Source organism: Epargyreus clarus, unplaced genomic scaffold (assembly GCF_041222505.1).
Source record: "Epargyreus clarus isolate Ecla_fem2 unplaced genomic scaffold, WU_Ecla_fem_2.2 ptg000001l, whole genome shotgun sequence".
NCBI classification, from domain to species: domain Eukaryota; kingdom Metazoa; phylum Arthropoda; class Insecta; order Lepidoptera; family Hesperiidae; genus Epargyreus; species Epargyreus clarus.
The window spans coordinates 10182932-10205763 of record NW_027332209.1 but is presented as its reverse complement, the minus strand read 5'-3'; the positions used below and the strand labels follow the sequence as shown (position 1 = coordinate 10205763).

The window sequence follows — 22832 nt, the reverse complement described above, 5'->3', positions numbered from 1 at the left end:
TCGTTACGAAACAGTACGTAATAATCTTTATTACTTCACTCATTGTTTTATTAATGATTTGAGTAAATGTAACATTTGGATCAAGGTTCTTAACAAATCATTACGCGTAATACGAGTATACATTGTGATGAACAAACATCTATCAGATATGACAGACCCACACTTAAACGATTAGTAATGTTGTTTTTACTTAAGTTTTTGCACTATAATCACATTTATCAAGTTTGGCGATTATATGTAGTTATTAGCTGACCCGGCAAACTGTGTTGCCATGCAAATAAAAAAAATGTTAAGGGTGAACAACCCTTATCACTTAGGGGTATTAAAAATAGATAGTAGCCGATTCTCAGACCTACTGAATACGCATATAAAATTTGGAGAAAATCGGCAAACCCGTTTCGGAGGAGTACGGTAACTAACGAGAATTTTATATATAAGATTATGTTAGAAACATGTTTCATTCATGGTGTCATCCTTATTTTCAACTTTTATACCCAAATGTGGAGGGTAATGTTTTGCGAGTGTAGGTAATTAGGTATGTTACATTTTTGATACACTCTGCTGCTTATAAGATTAGTCAAATCTTATATCTCATGTGTTAAAACCTCATGTGTTAAAAATAGTTTAACACATGAGGTCTCATTTGATTTGTCTAAATTGTGGGATTAAAATAATCCTCATTTTATGTGCAGTCGGGTTTTTTGTTTTTATTAAGTTTGTTAGTTATTTATTAAGATATATGTCATATAGATATAGATGAAACTAAAATGTAGTTCAATTCCCGGTCCCGTAAATATCTAAAGCATCAGTATTGATTAATAATTATTGTTTAAACATAATTTTAGAGGATGTTATCTAAGCAGACCTTACTAACATTATACTTATAAAGATGAAATATACCTATCGATTGACATCGCGACTGTATACCTACTTTATAACTGCAATCAGCTGAAGCGATTTTAATCCGCATTCTTACGAAATGTACCAAAAGTACAGAAGGAAGGCGAGATAAGGAAAAAGTACATTACCATACTACAACAAGAAACATCGGGTAACGTGAGACTCGATCTTATTACGTTAGATGTTATCTTACTTACTCGCGTAACTAACTTATTATTCGTTGCTAATTGTCCCAATACTTGCATAAGTACTAAATGTACGTACATGTACGTGTTATCGACATGTCATCTATACGTAATAGGTCTTGTTCTAAGAATTTGATGCTCATAGTTCCGTAGTCGAAGAAATGTATAGATTTTTATATTTGAGAATTTTGATCTCCAGAAATCGTGGGAACTAAATTAAATTAATGAATTATTTTAAAGGAATCTTATTTTACTTTATAAGTGTCTACATGAGAACCTTGAAATAACAAACTCTAGGATTGAACGGAAAATTCACACTATCTATAAAATTTCGCAGTTGCATTGTATTTTTTTCCTGCTCTATTATTATTTAATTTGCGTATAAAATGCGCATTTGTATTGTATTCAATTATAGTTTCAGTAAGTATTATCATTTATACCTAGAAATTAAAATCAATGAAATCGTGTGTCACGCGTTTATGTCTAATACACCGGAAAAATAGATAGCAACTTTACACTATTCGTAGGTAACTCAGACAATAAACGAAGACGCATCACCTTGCCTTAGACGGTAATTTACATCTTTGTACCACTGAGCACTATGTTGCAAATATATTTTTTAATAGATGACAAATCATATTTACATATGTTGGCATTTGAAATTAGCGGACTTTGGGTTTGTACTTTGTTCCTATATCGATTAGTCAGTTGTCTACCTTATTTGGTCTAAGGTATAACCTAAGTAATAAACGGTCTCAATACCTTCTTATTCTTTTTGTGATTAAGCAAAGTGCCCGACGGGAAGTTACAGAATCGAACCAATTAAAAGACATGTAATAAGTAAGTAATTTCGTCGTCGGACGGGATTTGTAAGTATTATAAGTTACTTTTATTTTGTACATAAGTAACAACCGGATTTTGAGTAATGGTGATCTAAAGGTAAAAATGCCACATTGTAAAGTTGACCTCCAAGCTGTCAACTGCACCTATATGTGGCCAAAATAGTGGAATATAATCTTTCTCATTCTGAGCACGTATCTCGCCCAGTAATTGTAGGTACAATAATGTGATGATGGTGTATAAACGTATGTACTCGTACCTAATCAATAAGTACATATACCTAATTTGATTCATGCATTAATTAACTCACGGATGATACCTTTGTTTAAAATAAAATTAGAAAACCCGTCTTTCAAAACGTGATATAAACAAATATATACGTAGCTACAGTGCTACATTAACATTGGCCAGTGGTAGATAGTGTTGGTGTCATCGCGGTTCACCACAAAGCATTTTACTACGTCAATAAGATAAATTCATTGAAACAAAAGCCGCTGTACTTTACTGCATAAAATAATAAAAAACGCTCCAATTTCGAAACTTGTATTGGTTATTTTGACCACATACGAGTACATACATATTAAAGAAGTAACATGTAAAGTAACCGAAGTTTCTCTTCGTTAAATTGAAATTCCTATTAAGTTCCTAATTTGTTCTAACGTTCATTTTGAAAGAAACACAACATTCAACGATTCGTAGTGTACGCGTGCTGTATAGAGTTTTAAATGTAATACATTTACATACAAGAACCGGATAAATGTGTTCTATGTTGTGTTCGGAAGCCGGATGATACAAAAATTTTAAATAAGAGTAAAGAGAAAAGAAATATTCCTGACCTGATTGTTATACTTATGTTTAATATGTACCTACCTATATCTCAATCATTGGCACATCGCGAAGCCCAGCCGGCTTGATGGGATTTAACATAAGGATTATGAAGTGTATTTGCATTCGTCTAAATTGTGGGAGTGACACAAGTTTTTTTTTTATATATATTAGAGCCTAACGATAAAGCAGACCACCTGATGGAATGTTGGAATGATGGACTACCTGATAGAAAGTTGTCAACGTCGCCTATGAACATTTGCAACACCAGAGGAGTCGCCAATGCATCGTCGGCTTTGAAGGAGAGCTCTTTTTGCACCTTTTTTGAAGAGCCCCATGTCATAGCGCTCTGGGAATACCTCAGGAGGAAGTTCATTCCACATCTTGCACGTTCGTGGCAAGAACGTCCGTGCAGTAACAAGTTTGGAAGGTGGTAGAACCCTTTGTGGTTCGACTCCGGCGGCACCACCGCCACACCTATTTCTACCTAATAACAGCAGTGTTAAGCGCTGCTGTGTTCCGGTTTGAAGGGTGTGGTAAGGGAGACAGACTTTTCCGAGGCATTCCAGCTTAGTCCTCAGGGGTAGCGGCGCATCTGTGGCCGACCTCAGGTAGGAATATCTAATCCTATCTCGGGTTGATTACAGATGTCCATGGGCGGCAGTAGCCACTTACCATCAGGTGGACTGCATGCTCGTCTGCTACTCTTATATTATAAAAAAAAAAAAAAAAAAGTACGTTACTACTCTTTTCAGTTAATTATTTTTAAACACTCGGGTTTTTTGTTTTTATAATAATTACTAGTTAATACTTTGCATCTTGCGTAAAAGAACGTCTTCGTATTCTCTCTCATTATCTCGTATTGAGCAAGAAAAATATATTTTTATACTTTCTTTAGTTCTTTACAAGCAAGGACTTTGTTTCGTAAAAGAACGTCCGTGTTTTTTAAATGGGAAATAATAATAAAAATATTGTGGAACATTAAACGATTATTTTTGATGGTCAGAGGGGCTGACCGTTAGAACAGAAGGTGAATCAGACCAAAACAAAAAAAATCAACGTAACACTATCTCAACACAAGCTCAGTGATTAATCTCCGCAGCTGTTTGATTAGATGCCCCAACGGTTACATGAACCGGTATAACACTAGTAATTATGCAAACTCATTGCGTCTTGTTGTCTCATGGGATATTATCTAAGACAGGGTTTCTGAACCAATGGCCCGCGGACTGCTTTCGCAGATATACTTGAAATTATCCGCAAAGATAAAAGTCTTGGTGTCTACTTTAATAATCTGTATGAAAACAAGAACGTAAACTAAACGTAAATAATTTGAGTTTTTTACCGATTTATTACTTTCACAGTCTTACGTTATTTCGCCGACCTATTTCTTAAAAACGGGTTTAAGTAGAGTCCATAGTAAGACAGAAATGTGTTATACGGTCTATTCTGTTGAATGGATTAAGAACCCCTGATCTATGAGATTGAAGCGGTACCGTAAATAGAACGCATAATTGGAACTATCGCCCCAATTACGACCACTGTAATTCTCATTGGACACATTCCTCACTGGACTCCTAAGTTGTCGACTAAACAGCACAATAGAGCAATCTTAAACTAAATCAAGGCGATAGGTGGCCTTACAGTCTGATACAGATATTCATCTTGTTTCCACTGTACTTGTTTGTACTGTGTATACTATCGGCTTCGAATTCCTTAATATTATGAAGGTGGTAGAACCCTTTGTGGTTCGACTCCGGCGGCACCACCCCCACACTATTTCTACCTAATAACAGCAGAGTTTGAAGGGTGTGGTAAGGGAGACAGACTTTTCCGAGGCGTTCCAGCTTAGTCCTCAGGGGTAGCGGCGCATCTGTGGCTGACCTCAGGTAGGAATATCTAATCCTATCTGGGGTTGATTACAGATGTCCATGGGCGGCAGTAGCCACTCACCATCAGGTGGACTGTATGCTCGTCTGCTACTCCTATATTATAAAAAAAAAAAATAACAACTGTTATTACCTACTTAGCCAAATGGCATGTAAAATTAAATTAAAAAAAAACAACAATTATCCATTATACCGAAAGTCAGATTTAAAACTACATGATCATTTTAACGGTTTTGTAATTTTAAGGTGAAATGATTGTGCATATTTGCATTACAAACAATCTACTTAATTAAACATTGAAAGACGAAATTCCGATTCGCTTATCGTTAGTAATTATGAAAAGTAGGACATACGAGTATCATTGAAATTGTTATTGCCAATAAAATTATGAAGCAGATTAAATAATGAGCATTAAAATTTGCTTTATAATTTGTGTCTGTGATCTACATCGAAGTTAGGTGTACCCACGTACATGTACGTACATACGTGTACATGTTACACCTAACTTTCCTGCCATTCTTAATTTAAACACTGTATGTCATCAAATGTTTGCGATTGGGGTAATGTTATCGGTAAGTGAACCATTTAAAAGAGGTAATTTTCTTCTGCTGGAGTTTATATTTTCATGTTTGAGTTATTTTAGCGTAATTTTCATCTGAAAATTGAATTGCACATCTGTGCAACTGATGTTCAATTGACTATTTGGACTAGTAACTTTTATGAGTTGAACTGACTTCTATCAAAGAGATAAAATCATGCTTAACTTTAAGAACTTGTACATAAACAGCAAGTGACAAAACATTATTAAGTATTAATTGATCAGATCTATTAAATTATTAAAAACCATCCTTAAAATAAATGGTGGGAACTCACAAGCAACCTATATTTTATATTCATCGTAGGCAAGTACTTATGACGCGTGTAATCAATAGGGACGCATGTTGTATCGATTTACAGAATATTGTTTGCGTCAATGTGTCTATTACAAAACTATACTGGTTATAGTTTAAATGTAACTTTATAAATATTAATATATTATTGTTGGTATGTACTTATTGAATTATTTTTATGCATACGCATAATGCGTTTTTCATGAAATCATCTTGAGCAGTTAGGTTTAGTAATATATCGGCACTGCGGTAATTTGTACCTACATTTGCTAATGCTAATTTCTGCATTGTTTAATGCAGAATAAAACCTATTGCTACATAATCTAATTTCTAATTCAAGTTGAGGTATTTTGAATACGAAATTATATCATATTTATGATAATTGATTAGCTAGTTATCAAACCGACAACGATTAAGAAAAGATTTATTAAGTCTGCCATAATTTTATTTATAAACGGCGTCTGGACTGCAAGTAATAGTTAACTTAGAAAGTCCCTTCAGAATTTTTGCAACAATCCATAATTATCATGGATTACGTAGGCCCAGCATAATATTTAATATGCTGCCTTTGAATATTATATAAATCATATTTTTAAGACCTTGTTTTCTGGGGGAGAGTTTCCAGTAAACCTATAGCAATAGTTCCAGCCTAAAAATGTTATTAACATTATAACATTACTCTATAGAATATACCTATGGTATTGAATCAAATCATATGTACATATGTACCTGCCCTACTGCCATGGTGTTGCCAGTGGGTGGCAACATAGTGGCAGGTTCGGAGGCTCTACCATATTGCAAATCAATGACATTACTTCGCCTTACTTTTTTTTTACGTATTTTTGACAACTTATTTAATGACAGTTTTTATGAAGATTATACATAATATATTTTACACCGTTTACTTAAATCCAAGCGCTGTAGATTAAGAGTAGGAATCTATAACCAGTTATTACGATTACTTTTGCATAATTAGGTCACAGGAGTTGAGCAAAGACGCAATCATGGGTACAGAACCACCCAACTAATTGGGTATCTATATTTTAATATGCAAAATCTTGTGCGTCAATTGGAAATCGGTCGAGATCGGCTCGGCAGTAGATTACATTTCACTGTTACTCAACTGTTACTGTTACTAACTGGAATCAAAATCTCGTCACGTCACACTTATTGAGTGTAACGCTAGAACACAGCCTATAATCTGCGATGCGAATAGGCGATAACTCGTGTAATACCCGCATTCCAGTGCTTTTAAGAGGTTATCAATTAAAATTGTGATTTTAATGTGGTAGGCAAGTATACAGGGTGAATTGTTTAAATTTAGTAGATGACCAAATACGAGTACGAAGACATAGGAAATATAAAAAATTGAAAGCATTTTTCGGACTGATTTTGTTAAAACCAATGGCTACCTATTGTATGTTATGAAAAAAGGTTTCCTTACCGGAAATCGAATAAGATCATTTGGAAAATATATCTAGTATATATTGTACATACTTCTCCGATAATGTCGCATAAAAAGATCATATTCTAAAAAAGTTATGTTAATTTGTATAGTGTAGGATCGGTGCGTTCATAAAATAACACTACGTTAACCTACTTGTTGATTTTTATTTAGTCAATCACGGTCAGCAGATAACATTCACCTGTAGGTACCTATATCAGGTGTTAAATTTAATCCTTAGCGGCCACTCGTCTTAAGCTACTTCACAGGCTATTCTATTTAGGAATTATTTACAGGCAGTATTGACCACTCAATATTATCACCATCATTACACTAAGTTCCTATTATTATTGCTTACATTTACCGTCGTATATATGCGACATCATTAATAAATTGTTATTAGATACTCATCATCGATACTTTAATTAATGAAGCATGAAGTTATCAAGAAGATTTTCATGTACTTAGAGGTATAAAATTATACATAACGAAGTAAGCACCTGACTGGCTTTGAGTTTAGCGGTCTTAGAAATAACTTTGCCTTACATAATTTGTATAATTTTATACGCTACTGATATTATCGTTACCTTTTCTTTTTATATTTTTGCCTGCATATTACTATATCTTTAAGTTTGATCAATCTGTATTGTCGAGGATTTTAAACGTCTAAGTACCCAGTAGATAATACGGGCCTCTCTATTCTACGGGTCAAGAAAGTTAATCATTAAATCATTTTAATTTATTTTGAATAGATAAACACTAAACCAATACCAACGATGGTCATTTAAAATAGATGTGACATGAACTGACCCTATCGTAATTTCTTTATAAATAAGTACCACTCAACAATCTGTAAAAGTCTAAGATATTTTATCGACACTTTCGTTTGCGATAATTTTACTGAACATTTCTATTCTGTTTGCATCTAACTAGTGCTATTCCCACGGAAAGGTCGTGATCATTGACTTGCCATGAACTGTAGCTTAGGAGCAAGTCAATTAAACAATGGCATTTCTTGTCGTCTGCAGCCGTTGGTTGAGAAATTCTTGCAGTTGCTTGTAAGATAATATTAATATATTATCTAATCTATGTTGCTGTTGGTTGTTCTTATGTAATGTTTTTAATTATGATTCATTGTTTTATTCGCATCAAAGTCATTAAACTCTTTCAGTAAGTCGTATTGCATCTCATCATTTGTTTTAGTAAAGCCTAAAACCTCAACTTCATGCAAACTTCTCCAGTGAACTATAGTAGAGGCGTTAAGTATAAATATGTCGTTTCACAAACATAATGAGACAAAGGTAATGTTGCGTTTTGTTGAATTATCAAGAAAGTTTAAAGCCGTGAGCGTGTGAAATCCTGGAGCTTACGTAACAGTTCTTAAAACCAGCCGCCAATACTATCCACCTACTATCTACCATAATAAGTTTAATATTTTATGATTTTATACAAACTACTCACTAAGTTGACCAATGACTACCGTATAAATGGAATGATTTAGATCAGTTTCAAGTGTTGAGCCCTGTAATTAGGCTTGCCAACGCTAAATTCACAATTTAAATGCAGGACTCATTAGTCAAGGTATAAGAAGGCAAGTTTGCAGAAACAGTAAGCTAGTGGAAAGCTGTCGATAGATTATGTAATATTATAAAACTTTTATAGGTCTCTAATTAGCTACTTTCGCATGATTTGATAGAAAACTAAATAAAGTGAAAACTTTTTTCAATATATTTTATTGCAGTCCTACTCTTTATCTATTTATGGAGTAGATTTATGTAACTCTATATAAATTACTATACTTTTTGGATATAACTGTAGAAATAATGCCTTATTTATACAGTTATCATACCTACGTACTGAATGAAAATAGTACATTACAATACGAGGACGAAAAATTTTTTTCTGACAAGTGTGAGTTTGCAGGCCGAGCCGCAGGCGAGGACTGCAATCACACGAGTCAGAAAAACATTTTTCGTCCGCGTGTTGTATAAAATTTTATATTACGGGGTCGGAAATGGGGGTTTTGCGCACGCGAAGCGTGCGTAAAACGTCCATTTACGCACGCCGTGATATAAAGTATATTTTCATCATTCTTAAGTCCGCTCCACATTCTCGCAAGAATTTCGCGAGAACGTGAAAAAACTCGATTCGTATCGGCACCACATTCGCGTTTCTCGTGTTTTTGTGGAGTGTAAAAAAGTTAATGTCGAGCCGATACTAATCCTGTTTTCCTCGCGTTCTCGCGAGAATGTGGAGCGGGCTTACTAAATTACGGACTATAATGTTAGGTAAAACTTCGACATTGTAACTGATATTATAGTACACTTGAATAAACACATTATCAATCGTCTAATTTCATAACCATAAATAAATCATAATAAGAATAATATCATATACTTACTCTAAAATAACGATAAGTGATTTAAAATAATAAAATAAAAATGTGCGAACGACCTAGGTTTTGTGTGTTTTGTCTATGAATCGCTTTAAAAAATCAACTGGCAAACATGACACGCCAATGAAGTTAATGAACAATGATCGTACAACCAAGTAATCAGACTACTATTCTATGATTTTATTTAGTTAAGTACTGTTATGAATAAGTTACCATAAATTATACTATATTATTTGTAAATATAAAGTAAAAAAGACTATTATAAAAAATACAATGTGAAAAATATACAACTTTCGTAAATATACAAACTTTCCGAACGATCTCGCCTATTTTGTTATTAGCCAATCACAGTCAAGCGTTCGACATTTTGTTTTGTAACGTTGAAATTTAAAAACTTCAAATCAAACGTTCATGCATAGATTGTTCATGTTTCCTTTTCAAGTCGTGTCGTTGTAAATTACAATTTATTGGTTTATTTGAATAATTGAAGCAAAAAGTGATTGAAGTGTGTGTTTTAGTGTTGTTTTAAAGTGAATAGATATAATTACGCGTCAAGAATTGCGTAACTAAAGAAAATGATAACTATAACAGAAGACGTTAGTAAGCTATTGTAAGTAATGCCATTTATAATGATCACCTAACACGCTTAATTTTGATGAATACGGGGAAATAAAATTGTATATAACTGTCGGTTAAATTTGTATTTTGTTTAAACTTGTTTAAATTTCTCTCACTTCGCTTTGGAAAACAAACAAACTAACGCCCTTATTTCCGTTATTAAATATACCATATGTTACTACCGTTTTGTATTAAAAAATAGTAGGTATAATGTGTTATATCTAAAAACATCTTTTATATTACTGACCCGCAGTATAAAGGGTTTACAGTTTATCTGACAATGGTATTCAGATTTTATGATTCGTTATTTCAAAATTACTGGTGAGATCCTCAACAAAATTAGCATTGATGTGTTGGTATAAACCTTTTGCTGCTATTTGCTATTGCTGCTATTTAATATTACAGACAGTTGCTGCTACTACAATCAGTAAATTATAAGTATCTATTGGCAGCACTAGTAATACCTTGTATTTGTGGTATAGTTTGTTTAGTTTTTTCAAAATCCAAAATGGTATGAGGCATAGATTTATTCACACAAACTCTCCATGTAGGATTCTTTGGGATGTAGACATGGATACACAGACAAGTAAACCAATACTTGACCCAGAATAAATATGTAATTCCTTCCTTGATATTGGCGCCATTTTAAATTTAACTGTCTGGACACTGAAATTATTTTATTTAGCAAATACATAATTGTTTTAAACCTGTAACATAAGCTAAAAGTGTTATTGTGCTTATAAGATTGCGATTTATGATACAGCTTTAGTTTTTTTTTACCGGTACCTGAAAATGAGTATATCTATTATTTTGTTTCTGTGATGTATGACTGTAATCCCTTTTTTCAGCAATGAGGTCCTACAAGAAATATCTCAGAATGTTCGGCACATGATGGAGGAGTTGTGGCTGAACTGGTCTCACCTCGGCGTAGACAATGCCACTAAAGTGAACAACATCACTAAACTGGTGCAGATCGAAAAGGAACTGCACAGGGATGTCATCTCGGAAACCAGGCAGAAGTTGAAAACAATGCAAGGACAAGTAGACAGTAAGACTCTGTTTGTTATGAATATTAATTATATATTTTCTGTGAAATAGAAATAAGAAATTTCAAAGATTTGATGCCTATTTCTGCTTAGCATTAAGGGTTGCTCTGGATTGAAGGTTGTGGTAAGGGAAACATGTCTATGTGAGGTGTTCCAACCTTGTCCTCGATGCAATGCATATGTGGCCAAACTTAGGTAGGACTTTAAACGCATCTAGAGTTGATTATCATGGGTAGCCACTTATCGTCAGGTGGTCCTCATGCTCCTTTTATAATAATATGAATGATCCTAAATGTAATTTTTTACCTGTAATTATGTTAATACTGCAACCTGATTAATATGTGTAAGAACTTAAAAACTATTGAAGTCCTGTAAGTAGTTTTCATTATAAGGCATATCTATTTCTGAGGTGTAAGTTGATATGGTAAATTTATGAGTAAATGTCATGGATCTATTCATGGTTATTTATAGAGGTCAATTGACTGCAGTCACCACTTGACATTAGGTGAACTTGATGCATTAAGATGATTAATTAAGGTACTTTCTAATGTTAATTAGTGAATCTAATCTCAAATTATTTTTAAGTAGGTATATAATGTTGGAAACTTTATTAGTCATCTTGCATTAAATGCCTTTCACTCTTCACCTATTATGTATTTTATGGTCCTAAAATTCCTTTTATTATTTGTACATTTATGCATTTCTTGATAATTCTTGATAATTCTTCTTGATGATTCTGTTGATAATTCCTTTTATTAAAATAATTTAAAATAGACAATAATAACATTTCTCATTGGTTTAATAACAGAATTAAAAGAGGAAACCGAAGAATTAAGCAGATGTCTGTCTGTGGACATAACAATATTGGATTTCAAGGAAGATATGATGTTGGTTGATTACAAGAGAGAACTAGAAGATCAGATTGCTGGGTAAGCCTCCAATGTATCTAACTTGTTAGTTTTAATGTATGTTTCTTTAATAGCAAATTATTAACTAAACATAAAGAAATTATTTGTATATGGTGATAGACTTACATAGGTACTCAAAGAATCTTGATTAAACATGAACATCAATTTTATAATCATTCTGTCAAATTGATTTTATTTCATATTTCATGTCAGTGATATTAAGTTTAGTTGCTTTTACCATTACACAGCATCATATTATAATTAAGTATATTCACTTATTCATATATATAAAAATATAAAACTGATGAAGTAGTGCCTAAAGAAAGTTGTTGTAAATTATTTCTGTTACAGGTACAGAGAACAGATGGAGCAGCGTCGCATGAAAATGGATAGGCTGCTTGAATGGCAAAGGGATCTAACAGAGAAGCTGGGTGTTACCATTCAAGAGTTGCAAGAGGTGCCATTACCAGCTGAGGAGGAATTGGATAAACTGAAGAACCATCTAGAAGTGCTGCAGGCAGAGAGGGATAAGAGAGCAGAAATATTCTTGAACACTCAAGTTGAAGTAAAGGATATTATGGGTAAGTTACATTACATAGTGAGAAATTTCTAGATAATCTGCTAACAAGATTATATGAACAAGATTACCTGGTTTAAAAAGGTGGTGTTAGTAGTTCCTTCTACTTAGCTAAGCAACATAATTGTACAAACATTTTTTTTGGTTGGCTATACTTGATCTTGTAATATAACTAATTTAATTTCTTTTGCTATATTGTGATCTTCTTTTACAGACAAGCTTCAAATCAAGCCACAGAATAAGTTTGAACATGTTGTGGTATCTTCACTGTCTGTAGACTTCAAAGTGACCGATCTAAACATGGACCGTCTTGCAAAGTTGCACCAGGATTTACAAGAGAGATATGAACAAACAAACAATAGGGTAAGATTCAATATCCATAATACACACTTTTTAACACGCTTTTATTAGCTTGGGTTGTATGTATGTATCTACTGTTCCTTAATTGATTCCTAGATTGAATTAGAGCCATTTATAGTCTTCGCCCCCGTGAGTCCTTACGAGAACTGTTTAAATCTATAAATATTTTGACAGTGCCTAGTCAATATATTTATGAAAATATCTTATATGCTCGCAAAAATTATTCTTCTTTGGAAAAAAATTATAATAGGCACAGTCATAATACTAGAAATAAAGATAAATTGGCCATACCTCAATTTAGATTAAGCAAGGTGTGTAATTCTTTTATGGGGAACTGTATTCGTTTCTATAATAAAATACCAAAAGACATTATCGATCTATCCGAGAAAAGGTTTAAATCTACTATAAAATTAACTTTATGTAAAAAAGCTTATTATAATGTAAATCAGTACTTAAATGATAAATCCGTATGGTATGACAACTCCAGCTCCAACATCAAAAATTAATTATATGTACCACTATGTAAAATTGTATATTATTTAGTTTACTCTTTAAAAGATGCAAATATGCACACGTATGGAGTTTCTTGCGCCGCTTCTTCTCCATAGCGAAATACCTTCCGAAGCGGTGGTAGTTTGTTGACTTTCAAAAAGTATTCTATATGAATCAATGTTGAATAAATGAGATTTGAATTTGAATTTGAATTTGAATATTATATTATGCTTTTTAGTTGATTTTATCATAAAAGCGTGTTTCATAAACTATATTTATTGTTTTATAACAGTATCACTTAACATTACTATTATTAAAAACAGGCATGCATGATGGTAAGGCCTGTGGAGTTCAACTTTAATCAGTTCAACCACTTTCACTTACACCATTGTCATTGTCATCATCTTAGTAGTAATAACATTGGATGACACCCATAAAGGCTGGTGTTGAATGCAGCTCACACATATACAATATGAATTGTTGTTTATTATATAAAAAAATATTTTTAGGTACTAGAGTTACGCGAACGTCTATCCAAGCTATGGGATTGTTTGGAGGAGGATATGATTTACCGTGAAAACTTCCTGCAAGCTCATCCAGGCTGCCATCCTCAGACTGAAATGGCTATTAAGGAGGAGATCAAGAGATGTGATCAGATTAAACGTCAAAAAATACAGGTATGTACATGGAATTTATTTTTAATGTTTTCATACCACTTCTGGGCATCAGTGGGAAAGGCTTAGACCATATTCCACCCAGTTGCCACAAATTTTGCGTTAAGGTTGCTCATCTTGAAATGGGTAGGTCACATCTTGTAATTAGAATTTTTTTGATGGTAAAAGAAACAATTGTTATAAAATCTATCATAAACTTGACAGTTTTCAATAATACATAAAAGTCTGAACTCGCTTAGTTATCTAAAGATAATGTTAATTAGCCTGCGTTTAAGAATATGGCCTCCATTGTTCTCATTTACCATAATAAATTTATGTTTAAATATTCACAGGTATTTGTAGCGAATGTCCGCACAAAGATAAAGCTGATGTGGGATAATGTCATGTACTCGAACAGCGAGCGCGAGGAGTTCGTGCATTACTATCAGGACATCTTTACTGAGGACACTCTAACACTGCATGAGTTATACTTGGAGAAGATTACTAAGTTCTACAATGAGCATAAGTGAGTTGGTCTTTATTTAGGAAGATGCAGGTTTCAAGAGCCCCCTATAAAGATATACTCCTAGGTATACTTTAACAATATATTGACTACAAAGATTTTATTCATGAAGGCTAGGTGAAAAAAAAAAAAACATGGAGGCTATATTACCCACTTCATATGAAGAACTTATTTCTTAAAATGTCTATTGCTGCCTTTGGTATATTATATTTATTAAGGATATAATAGCTTATGTGTATGTTTTATCTCCAGGCATATATTCGAATTGATCGTAACCCGCAAGAACCTCTGGCTGAAGATGACTGAGCTGGAAGGTCGCGCGACGGAGCCGGGCCGCTACCACAACCGCGGTGGACAGTTACTGCGAGAGGAGAAGGAGAGGAAATCTATTGCTAGTAATGTAAGTAACAATATCTTGGTATGGTATAGTCCGCGTAAAACTGCTAGTCCGATCGGAATATAGAAACGAGTCGCGTCGCAACAGCAACTTGTAAATATAAGCGTGGTGACCCCCGGCACCCTCCGCTGCCCGGTGTCGCCCACGGAAACATAGCTGCGTTAGTGTGTCCTTACTACGTGTCGTTGCTACGGAGTATATGTTTGTAGTTGTGTTCGACCGCATTGGCACTACACCTGCGCGCAACAACTTCAGAGAGGACTAGAAGTTTGGCGCGGCCATATCAGGGTATGATGTATGTAATGGTAAAGAGATATAAGCTGAAACATTAACGAGTATAATGGTATAGTTATAGATGATAATGCCTGTCACTTTGGAGATTTTATTTCTTGCACAGATGTTTAGAAAATTACGATAGGGTGGATCAGAATCGTGTGGAAATGTGGAATGTCGCCACACCATTTTGGAAGCAAATTGAAACATTTATTTTTTAGAGATTGGCAGCACCATTATATAGGTGATTTCATACCTTACATTTTCTACGTATCATATTCATACTTTTGACTATTATTAATAAATTTATAAGAATATAAGCTCTAAACTAATAATCTGTTTTATTTATATAGTTACCGAAAATAGAAGCTCAAATACGTGACCATGTTATGGAGCTTGAAGCGAAGACTGGTACAACATTTACTGTTGATGGGAAGCCACTGCTTCAGCTCATGCAGGATGAGTGGGAGATCAGGAAAGCTGTGAGTATATTAAATGTGTAACTTTAATATAAAGAATTTGCAATGACATAATAATAATAATAAAGGAGTTTTTAATGTTGCTGTGGATGAAAGAAAATCAACATATTCTTATTAATAAATTATTTATAATGAGGTCCAATAGTTATTTAGTGTTCATAAATCAATTTTATTATACAAAAATATATCAGGTTTCATAAATGTATGAAGGGATTAAAAATAATTAATGCAAAGTAAATGAATTGCTAATTAAAGTATACAATATTATAATACAATAATTTGTATAAAATGAGTAGTGTAATTGTACTGTTATCGACTAAATAACTATACTATTTGGTTCGCTAACGCAATACCACGACAAATACCGATCTACCCACATACACTGCATTAATATCACGGTCGTTACCCAGGAGCGTCACGAGCCGAGATTCGTCTCACTTAACCACATACACTACAGTAATATCACGGTCGGTACCCAGGAGCGCCACAAGTCGAGATTTGTCTCACCTATCCACATACACTACAGCATTATCCTCGTTCCCCAGGAGCGGCACAACAAGCTGTCGGCGCGCAAGCAGGCGCTGACGCCGACGGCGCAGTCGCTGCGCGCGCTGGCCACGTCGCCGCTCGGCAAGCGCAACCGCACCGCCGCCGGCCTCGCCGCCACCGCCGAGCGGAACAGGTGAGATACACTACCAGTCACATCAATTGGGAGAAAATACTATTTAGCATTAAGTCCGCCTTTTGCACCACAACTTTGTTTTGGTCAATAAAGAATAAATAAATAAATAAATAAATAATAATAAATTATGATTTGGACTCTTCAATACACAAATCGATTAACTCCATAGAACAAAAGGTAGGTAAAGGTAGGAGATATGTGATGAAATAATGTGCATTATTTTTCAAATTTCCCTTTTAATATAAATTAAAAAAGAATATTGTAGAATGGAGTAAAAAGATAGAGATGTCGTTTTAGATGACTAAAATTACTAAGAAAGTATAGCTAAAATTTATCATTAAAAATGTATCTGTTCTTTTGTGACTTGTGGAGTTAATCAATTTGTGTATTGAAGAGTCCAAATCATAATTTATTATACCAGCTGTATATGTTGCATGGCTGCATTTTTGTATAGACCTACACAGGACATTTGTGAATCGTCAATTACGCTTCTTTATATTCCTATCAAATTGATACATCCTCCTCATCACAAACATGATGCATGCAGCAACTGCTATAATCAAATAATAAACGAAATGAAATAACTTAATGCAAGACACACTTTCCTTTCCAATTTAAGTCTAATCTTGGGAAACGCGCATCTACTTGTTATAAACGTTTTCATTATGATAAAAAGTCCTAAAATCAAGAAATCTGAAATTAATTAAAAGTTATTGTATTTATGTATTACATATTACAATATTGCAGCTTGTATCGCTGGTTTTATCTTCTTTTCTATGAGCATTAATCCTTCATTTCCTTATTTTTAATAGTCTGCTATAAATTTTCTATTGTCCATAAATATTTTATGCTCTCCCACATAAATTTGATTTGCAAATATATTTGGATAAATAGGTACCAAATCCAGTCCGCGTAAAGCTGCTAGTCCGCTCTGAATATAGGAATGAATCGCGTCGCCATAGCAAATTGTATGACTAAACCTGCTCGCAACAACTTCAGAGCGGACTTGCATTTTGGCACGGACTATACTACATCAAATCAATTCAACCATGTTGTTATGCATGTTTAACATTTTAATTCCTATTCCTCTTGACTTCTCCACACCGCTTATATCGCTTCATAGTATAGTGGCATTGAGTGTAAGCAGGTCGTTTGACTTGTAGGCCGCCGTCCAAGCGCCAGCTGATCACCGGCAGCGCCACGAAAGCCGCCTCCACGCTCGTGTCCAATCTGTCCGCCTTGAAGAGATCCGCTATCTCTACTGTTAAGAGGTGAGTAAATATCGTAGACTGCTCTGACTAAGCACAAGTTTTCTCAGAATGAGAAGGATTAAGGTTCAAGTCTAACATTATAGCCATTTGCGAGTTTGGGTCTGAAGGATGCCTAATACAGGACTTACAGACATGTAATTATTGTTGGTGTATGTCTGTGTGGTAGAGCCTGTTCATTTAAAAATAAGTTTGGTGCTGGATATAGGCCTCTACAAAATGGGCAATACATTTTTTTGCGTGTTCGTGAACTGAGTAGGGAATATCACAGTTGCTTATTAGGACATTCATAGAATTAAACAATGCAGTACTAAGCTGAAGATATGCACTATATTGCAGTATAAAATAAATACAGGTTTCATTTACTTTACAATGTCGGTTTTTAAAACACGTCAAATGTAGTCAATCTTGAGTGAAAAACATTCTTCATTACATTTAATAACTGAAACCAACCTGTCTTACTGGTTCCTTAAACTTTTATTAAAGTAATTAATTAGAGTTTGAAGCGCCATTTTTTTGTAGACATCACATAACGTTAGCTAATATACTACACACATAAAATACTTGTCATTATTTTAGATTGAAGCCAGTCAATATTTTTCATTCCTTCTTGCGTTTCCAGTGCACGTCTGTGAATTTGATGAAGTGAGAATTACATGTGATGAAGTGGGAGTTACATCACGTCACTATTTGGGGCAAGTTCTTTCGATTAGTGTCGAGTAATGCGAATAATTGAAGTAGAGGGAATGAGAAGTATTGTTCAATATAAGATTACATAATAATACAATTATTTAATAGCAAAATTGTAGTAGACAGCATAATTGTAGCATTTATTGTATGAACGATGGAATTATGTAACGTAATTAGTTGTCGATCGATGTAAACCACGTAGCGGTAATATGGCGTGCAACGAAAGAAGATTACGTTGGCGCTGATGTATTTGATAATTATAGATTTTTGTAGGTATATGATTATGGTTAGACGTAAATAGTATAGGTACTTTTCAGCTTTGGTTCAATATAAAGTTACTATTTTCAAAATAAGTACATATAATGTTCGTACTATAGGTACTATTTGTACATAGCTATATACATTGTACATATTGTAGGTAGATTAAATTTAGTTGTTTTTGTGTATACAATATACTGCCACCTTAATGTTTTCAATCCAGAAATAAAATATCTATTTTTCATCTAAGATGTCTTAATGTATTTTTCCAGGCGTATAAGTGGTCGTTTGGTGGCGCGGGCTGTAACGGAATGTAAGGCTGAACACGCGAAGAGGAGGCTGGATTATGGGTCTGATCAGAAGAAAACTCCTAAAGCTACTGTCAATGGCAGCATTTTGAAACACAAGCGTACGGTATGTAGTGTTGAACTTATACCGAAAAAGATATCTGGTTGTATGAAGTATAATTTTATCTAAACAAAATGAAAGATACTTGTTGTAAGACAATATTTTTTTGCTAAAATACAGCGTTTAAACCAAGCTACATATAGCAAAATTATACTTCTTCAGAACTGTCATTTTTAGTCAAGTTTCTTTATTTATTCCCGTATTCTGATTTTCTAGATATTTTATTTCTTTTTTTATGTTTCAATGAAATCAAGTACCAATGAATTTTTATATATGACCGAATAAAATGTATAGATATAACTAAAATGTATTATAATGACGACTAAATGAATGTTTATTAGCACTGTATTAGCGAAATATTTATTTGATATGTCCAGTCATTGGGTCGGCGCCGCAGCGGTGGTAGAGCAACGACCAATGTCACCCGTTCCACCGCGGGGTCGCAGGAGGACTGCCACGTACAAAAGGACCCGCTCATGGAGACCACCATGCTCACCACTTACACCGACTTCAAGGTACAACACTGCTATACACATTGCTGGTATAGGGAAATTCATAACACACAGGTGAATTTATCAAGTGCGCGTGGATGGTGAAATCCGAAAATAAAATGCAAAAAAAACATCACTCTTGTCTAGTGTAAGCAGATAATCTAGTAGCATAGATGATCTACATCTGTAGGCATGTTAAAAAAATATAACATTCCATTCACAAACTTTGCTAATTTTGCACGGATCATTATAATGAATTATAATTTGTTAAGATATTTTTATCAATAAAAGTTACAGGCAAGATCACCTATGATTCAATATCAGGATCAAGTCGAAATTCATACTTCGAAATTCATCATTATCTTATTACTATTGAACTGCCAAATATTGAACATTATTCTTGCATTGATACAAATGAATATGTTACTAATATAAAATAGTAAAATATCAATTTTTATACATACAAGTCATAAATTTATAGGCTGCAAAGCGACCTTATTATATTTTTTATTATAATCCTTTACTTTTCAGGATGGGATAAACGAAAAACAAATCAGTCGCAGTTCAATGGCAAACACGAAACCACCCGAGATCAATATATCTAGCATCGTACGTCAGACCATCAACGAGAAGAAAGGATCCAACGACACCCCAAAAAAAACTTCGAGGACCCCAGCACCTCTAACGCCTAAGATCGGGAAAGAGAATATCCAGCACCTTAATTTACCAATGACACCTAAGAGTAATCTATTGTGTACACCTACAAGACTCACGCGGTCGGCCTTAAAGCTGAATAACGATGGTTTTGCTACCCCACGAGCGCCGCTCAGCGCAAACAAAGTGAACCTACAGAGACAGAACACAGTCACGAACATGCCGCTCAAAACCACACCAACCAACGTCAGTCGGTCTAAGTCCCACTCACAATTAGTTCGAGCAAAGAATTTACCACCACTCATTTGAGTCAGCCATTTTATGTTTAAGTGGTATAGTACTTTTATGTCCTCTCGAGTATATTTTCACCCACATAAGACATATTCGTACTATGACGCGTAAACATTAATGACCTAGAAACGATTTTCTTTTTAGTGAAAATCAATTGTAATTTATTATTTTGACTTTATTTGTACAATGTTTCCGTTAAACCTGACTATACTTTGTTTCATTTGTAATTTTTTAATCTTCTATTTATGATGTTTTGAGGTTTTCAACAGAATTGCATATGAATCTCTACAATTTTAAAGTGAGTTTTTAATTTAGTATTGAATGGATGAGATAATGGATAATTTAGTTTATTGCTACTTGAAGAGTTTTTTAATTATTATTAATGTTAGTTTTTGCGTAGTGTAGGATTTTGAAGATTTTAGGTTTGAAGTGAAGTTATAATTTTAATTGGAATATTTGACATTATTTTATTATGTATTAGAAGTAGCGACTACAAGAATTTTGAATTTAATTATCGCAATAATATTTTCTTAAATTCAGTACAATACTAACTGTAAGGAATTGCACAACTGAAAAAAATGTTCCATTAAAAGTGTTTTTCAAAGTGTGAGGCGCGACCCCCTGGCTGGTTGCAAAGCCTCTAACACTTTCAGTTGCGGAGTTTCAGTTAAGAAATAGGAAATAAAGCAATTTCAAAAAAATAACAAGAAAATTAAATAACTCAAAATGTATTTTTAACATAGTAAAGTACAGTTTAAAAACTGCGAAGGGGCCCTTTCGTTATTACCTGGACTCTATGGTCCCTATTTTTACAAACTGTGGGGGTCGGGACAATAATAGATTCAAAAGCACTGCATTAAAATTAGTATCGGCAGCTTTAAAATGCTTTCCTCTGGTGGGACGTACTTAATACTGATCAGTATTTGAAAAGTAAAGAATGTGTCGTTACTTTGAAATTATCATAGCAATATCGCACGTTAAAGTAATTGAATATTGATTTTGCTTATAATGATTATTGTGTATTAATTTTATTGTGTAAATTATGGTTGTAATATATTCTGCATATTTTAAAGTAACCCATGTTTTATTTATTTAATTTATCTCCCATCAGTAACGGTTTTACTGTACTTTTAGCGTATATTGCGCGGTTACTTCGGACACAAGGTAATATCGGACTATCACGAAAAAGTCTTTTCGAAGCTTAATTATAAATACCAAAGTATGAAGTTTATAAATCTTATTTACTATTTTGCCGTCTAGTACCCGCTATAAGTAAATTAGTAGTAATAAGTAATAGTTCATTTTAGTAACTTAGTTGTTTTCATGACCAATGAGATTACATTCTCACATTGTTTATAAAACAGATTTCAGAAAATGTCGATATTTTTCGATTTTGAAGTCGGTCCGAGTGGGAGAAGATTTAGAAGAGCAGTAGATGGAGATAAAGATTATGTAAAATTATTATTGGATAGTTCGCATGCTAAATTGTTTGGCGATGTAGATATTGGGGGATTGATGTAAGTTTTACGTAACTCAGCAGTAAAAGATCCAAGTCGTCCACATACAGTTCAACTCATGTTACATGGCTATTGCTCACTATGAGCAATAGCTATGTAATGACTCCAAGGAAGTAGTAGTCCTAATGTCTATAACAATGCATTGTTATAGGTTGCAATGCTTCAAGTAAGTATGCCATACCACATTTACACCGTGTCATACCCGTACCACAGAACACATTAATAATTCTGTATTACTATGAGTTATAAATTGATTAAGTATGTCTTTTTAGTATGTACTTTCTCTTCAAAATTATACGAACAGATGATGTTCAATTTCAATATGCCTAGATTATGCGAAGGCAATATCTAGGAACTCATCTTCTTTCTTAGAGTAGCTTGAATCTATCCCTCTACCCGTAGTTCCTACTAATAATATAGTTACATTTTATCAAATTATATATCTAATTAATCCTTAATATATTAAAACAATTTCAGTGAGCTAGCAACGCTCTCGATATGCATGATCAATGCGGATAAAGAAGTAATTGGCTTCATGGCGCTCTGTGACCACCCGAATGTACCAGGCGTCGATCCAGCGCACTGGGAAATGTGGATGCGAAATTTGTTTCAGTAAGTATAATAGTAATCAATTTCTAGATTTTATCAGGCGTTACTTTGCGGAACTCCATACTATTAAGTTAGGATTAAAACTACTTCACAACAATCCCCTACCAACATGTATGATGGAATATAGTTCGAACCATGCAGTATTTACCACCCTCCCTCCTACATAGGATGCGAACACAATGTGCACATGCAAGTAATAAAAATATAATACGTACAAGTAATGTATGTAAGTAACACGTGTTTCGTTTCAAAACGGAGCATTATCAGGGT

The 22832-nt window shown here is 33.9% G+C and overlaps 1 protein-coding gene across 1 annotated transcript; it reads left to right on the top strand.

The window, feature by feature from the left end:
• Positions 1-9756: 9756 nt before the first annotated feature.
• On the top strand, positions 9757-21512 carry LOC140745456 (protein regulator of cytokinesis 1). The gene is made up of 14 exons (XM_073077357.1): positions 9757-9978; positions 10835-11034; positions 11841-11961; positions 12292-12521; positions 12732-12880; positions 13879-14046; positions 14376-14548; positions 14798-14945; positions 15569-15697; positions 16240-16376; positions 17540-17647; positions 18865-19006; positions 19378-19515; positions 20023-21512. The coding sequence occupies exons 1-14, from the start codon at positions 9944-9946 to the stop codon at positions 20452-20454; spliced, it is 2310 nt and encodes a 769-aa protein (XP_072933458.1). The 5' UTR covers positions 9757-9943; the 3' UTR covers positions 20455-21512.
• The last annotated feature ends 1320 nt before the right edge of the window (positions 21513-22832 follow it).

Excerpts from the sequence above, each read along its gene's own strand:
- LOC140745456 (XM_073077357.1), top strand. The coding sequence starts at position 9,944 with ATGATAACTATAACAGAAGACGTTAGTAAGCTATT. Across the intron at positions 14,946-15,568 it reads GGAAATCTATTGCTAGTAAT|TTACCGAAAATAGAAGCTCA; the intron begins GTAAGTAACAAT and ends TTATTTATATAG. Across the intron at positions 17,648-18,864 it reads GCTATCTCTACTGTTAAGAG|GCGTATAAGTGGTCGTTTGG; the intron begins GTGAGTAAATAT and ends GTATTTTTCCAG.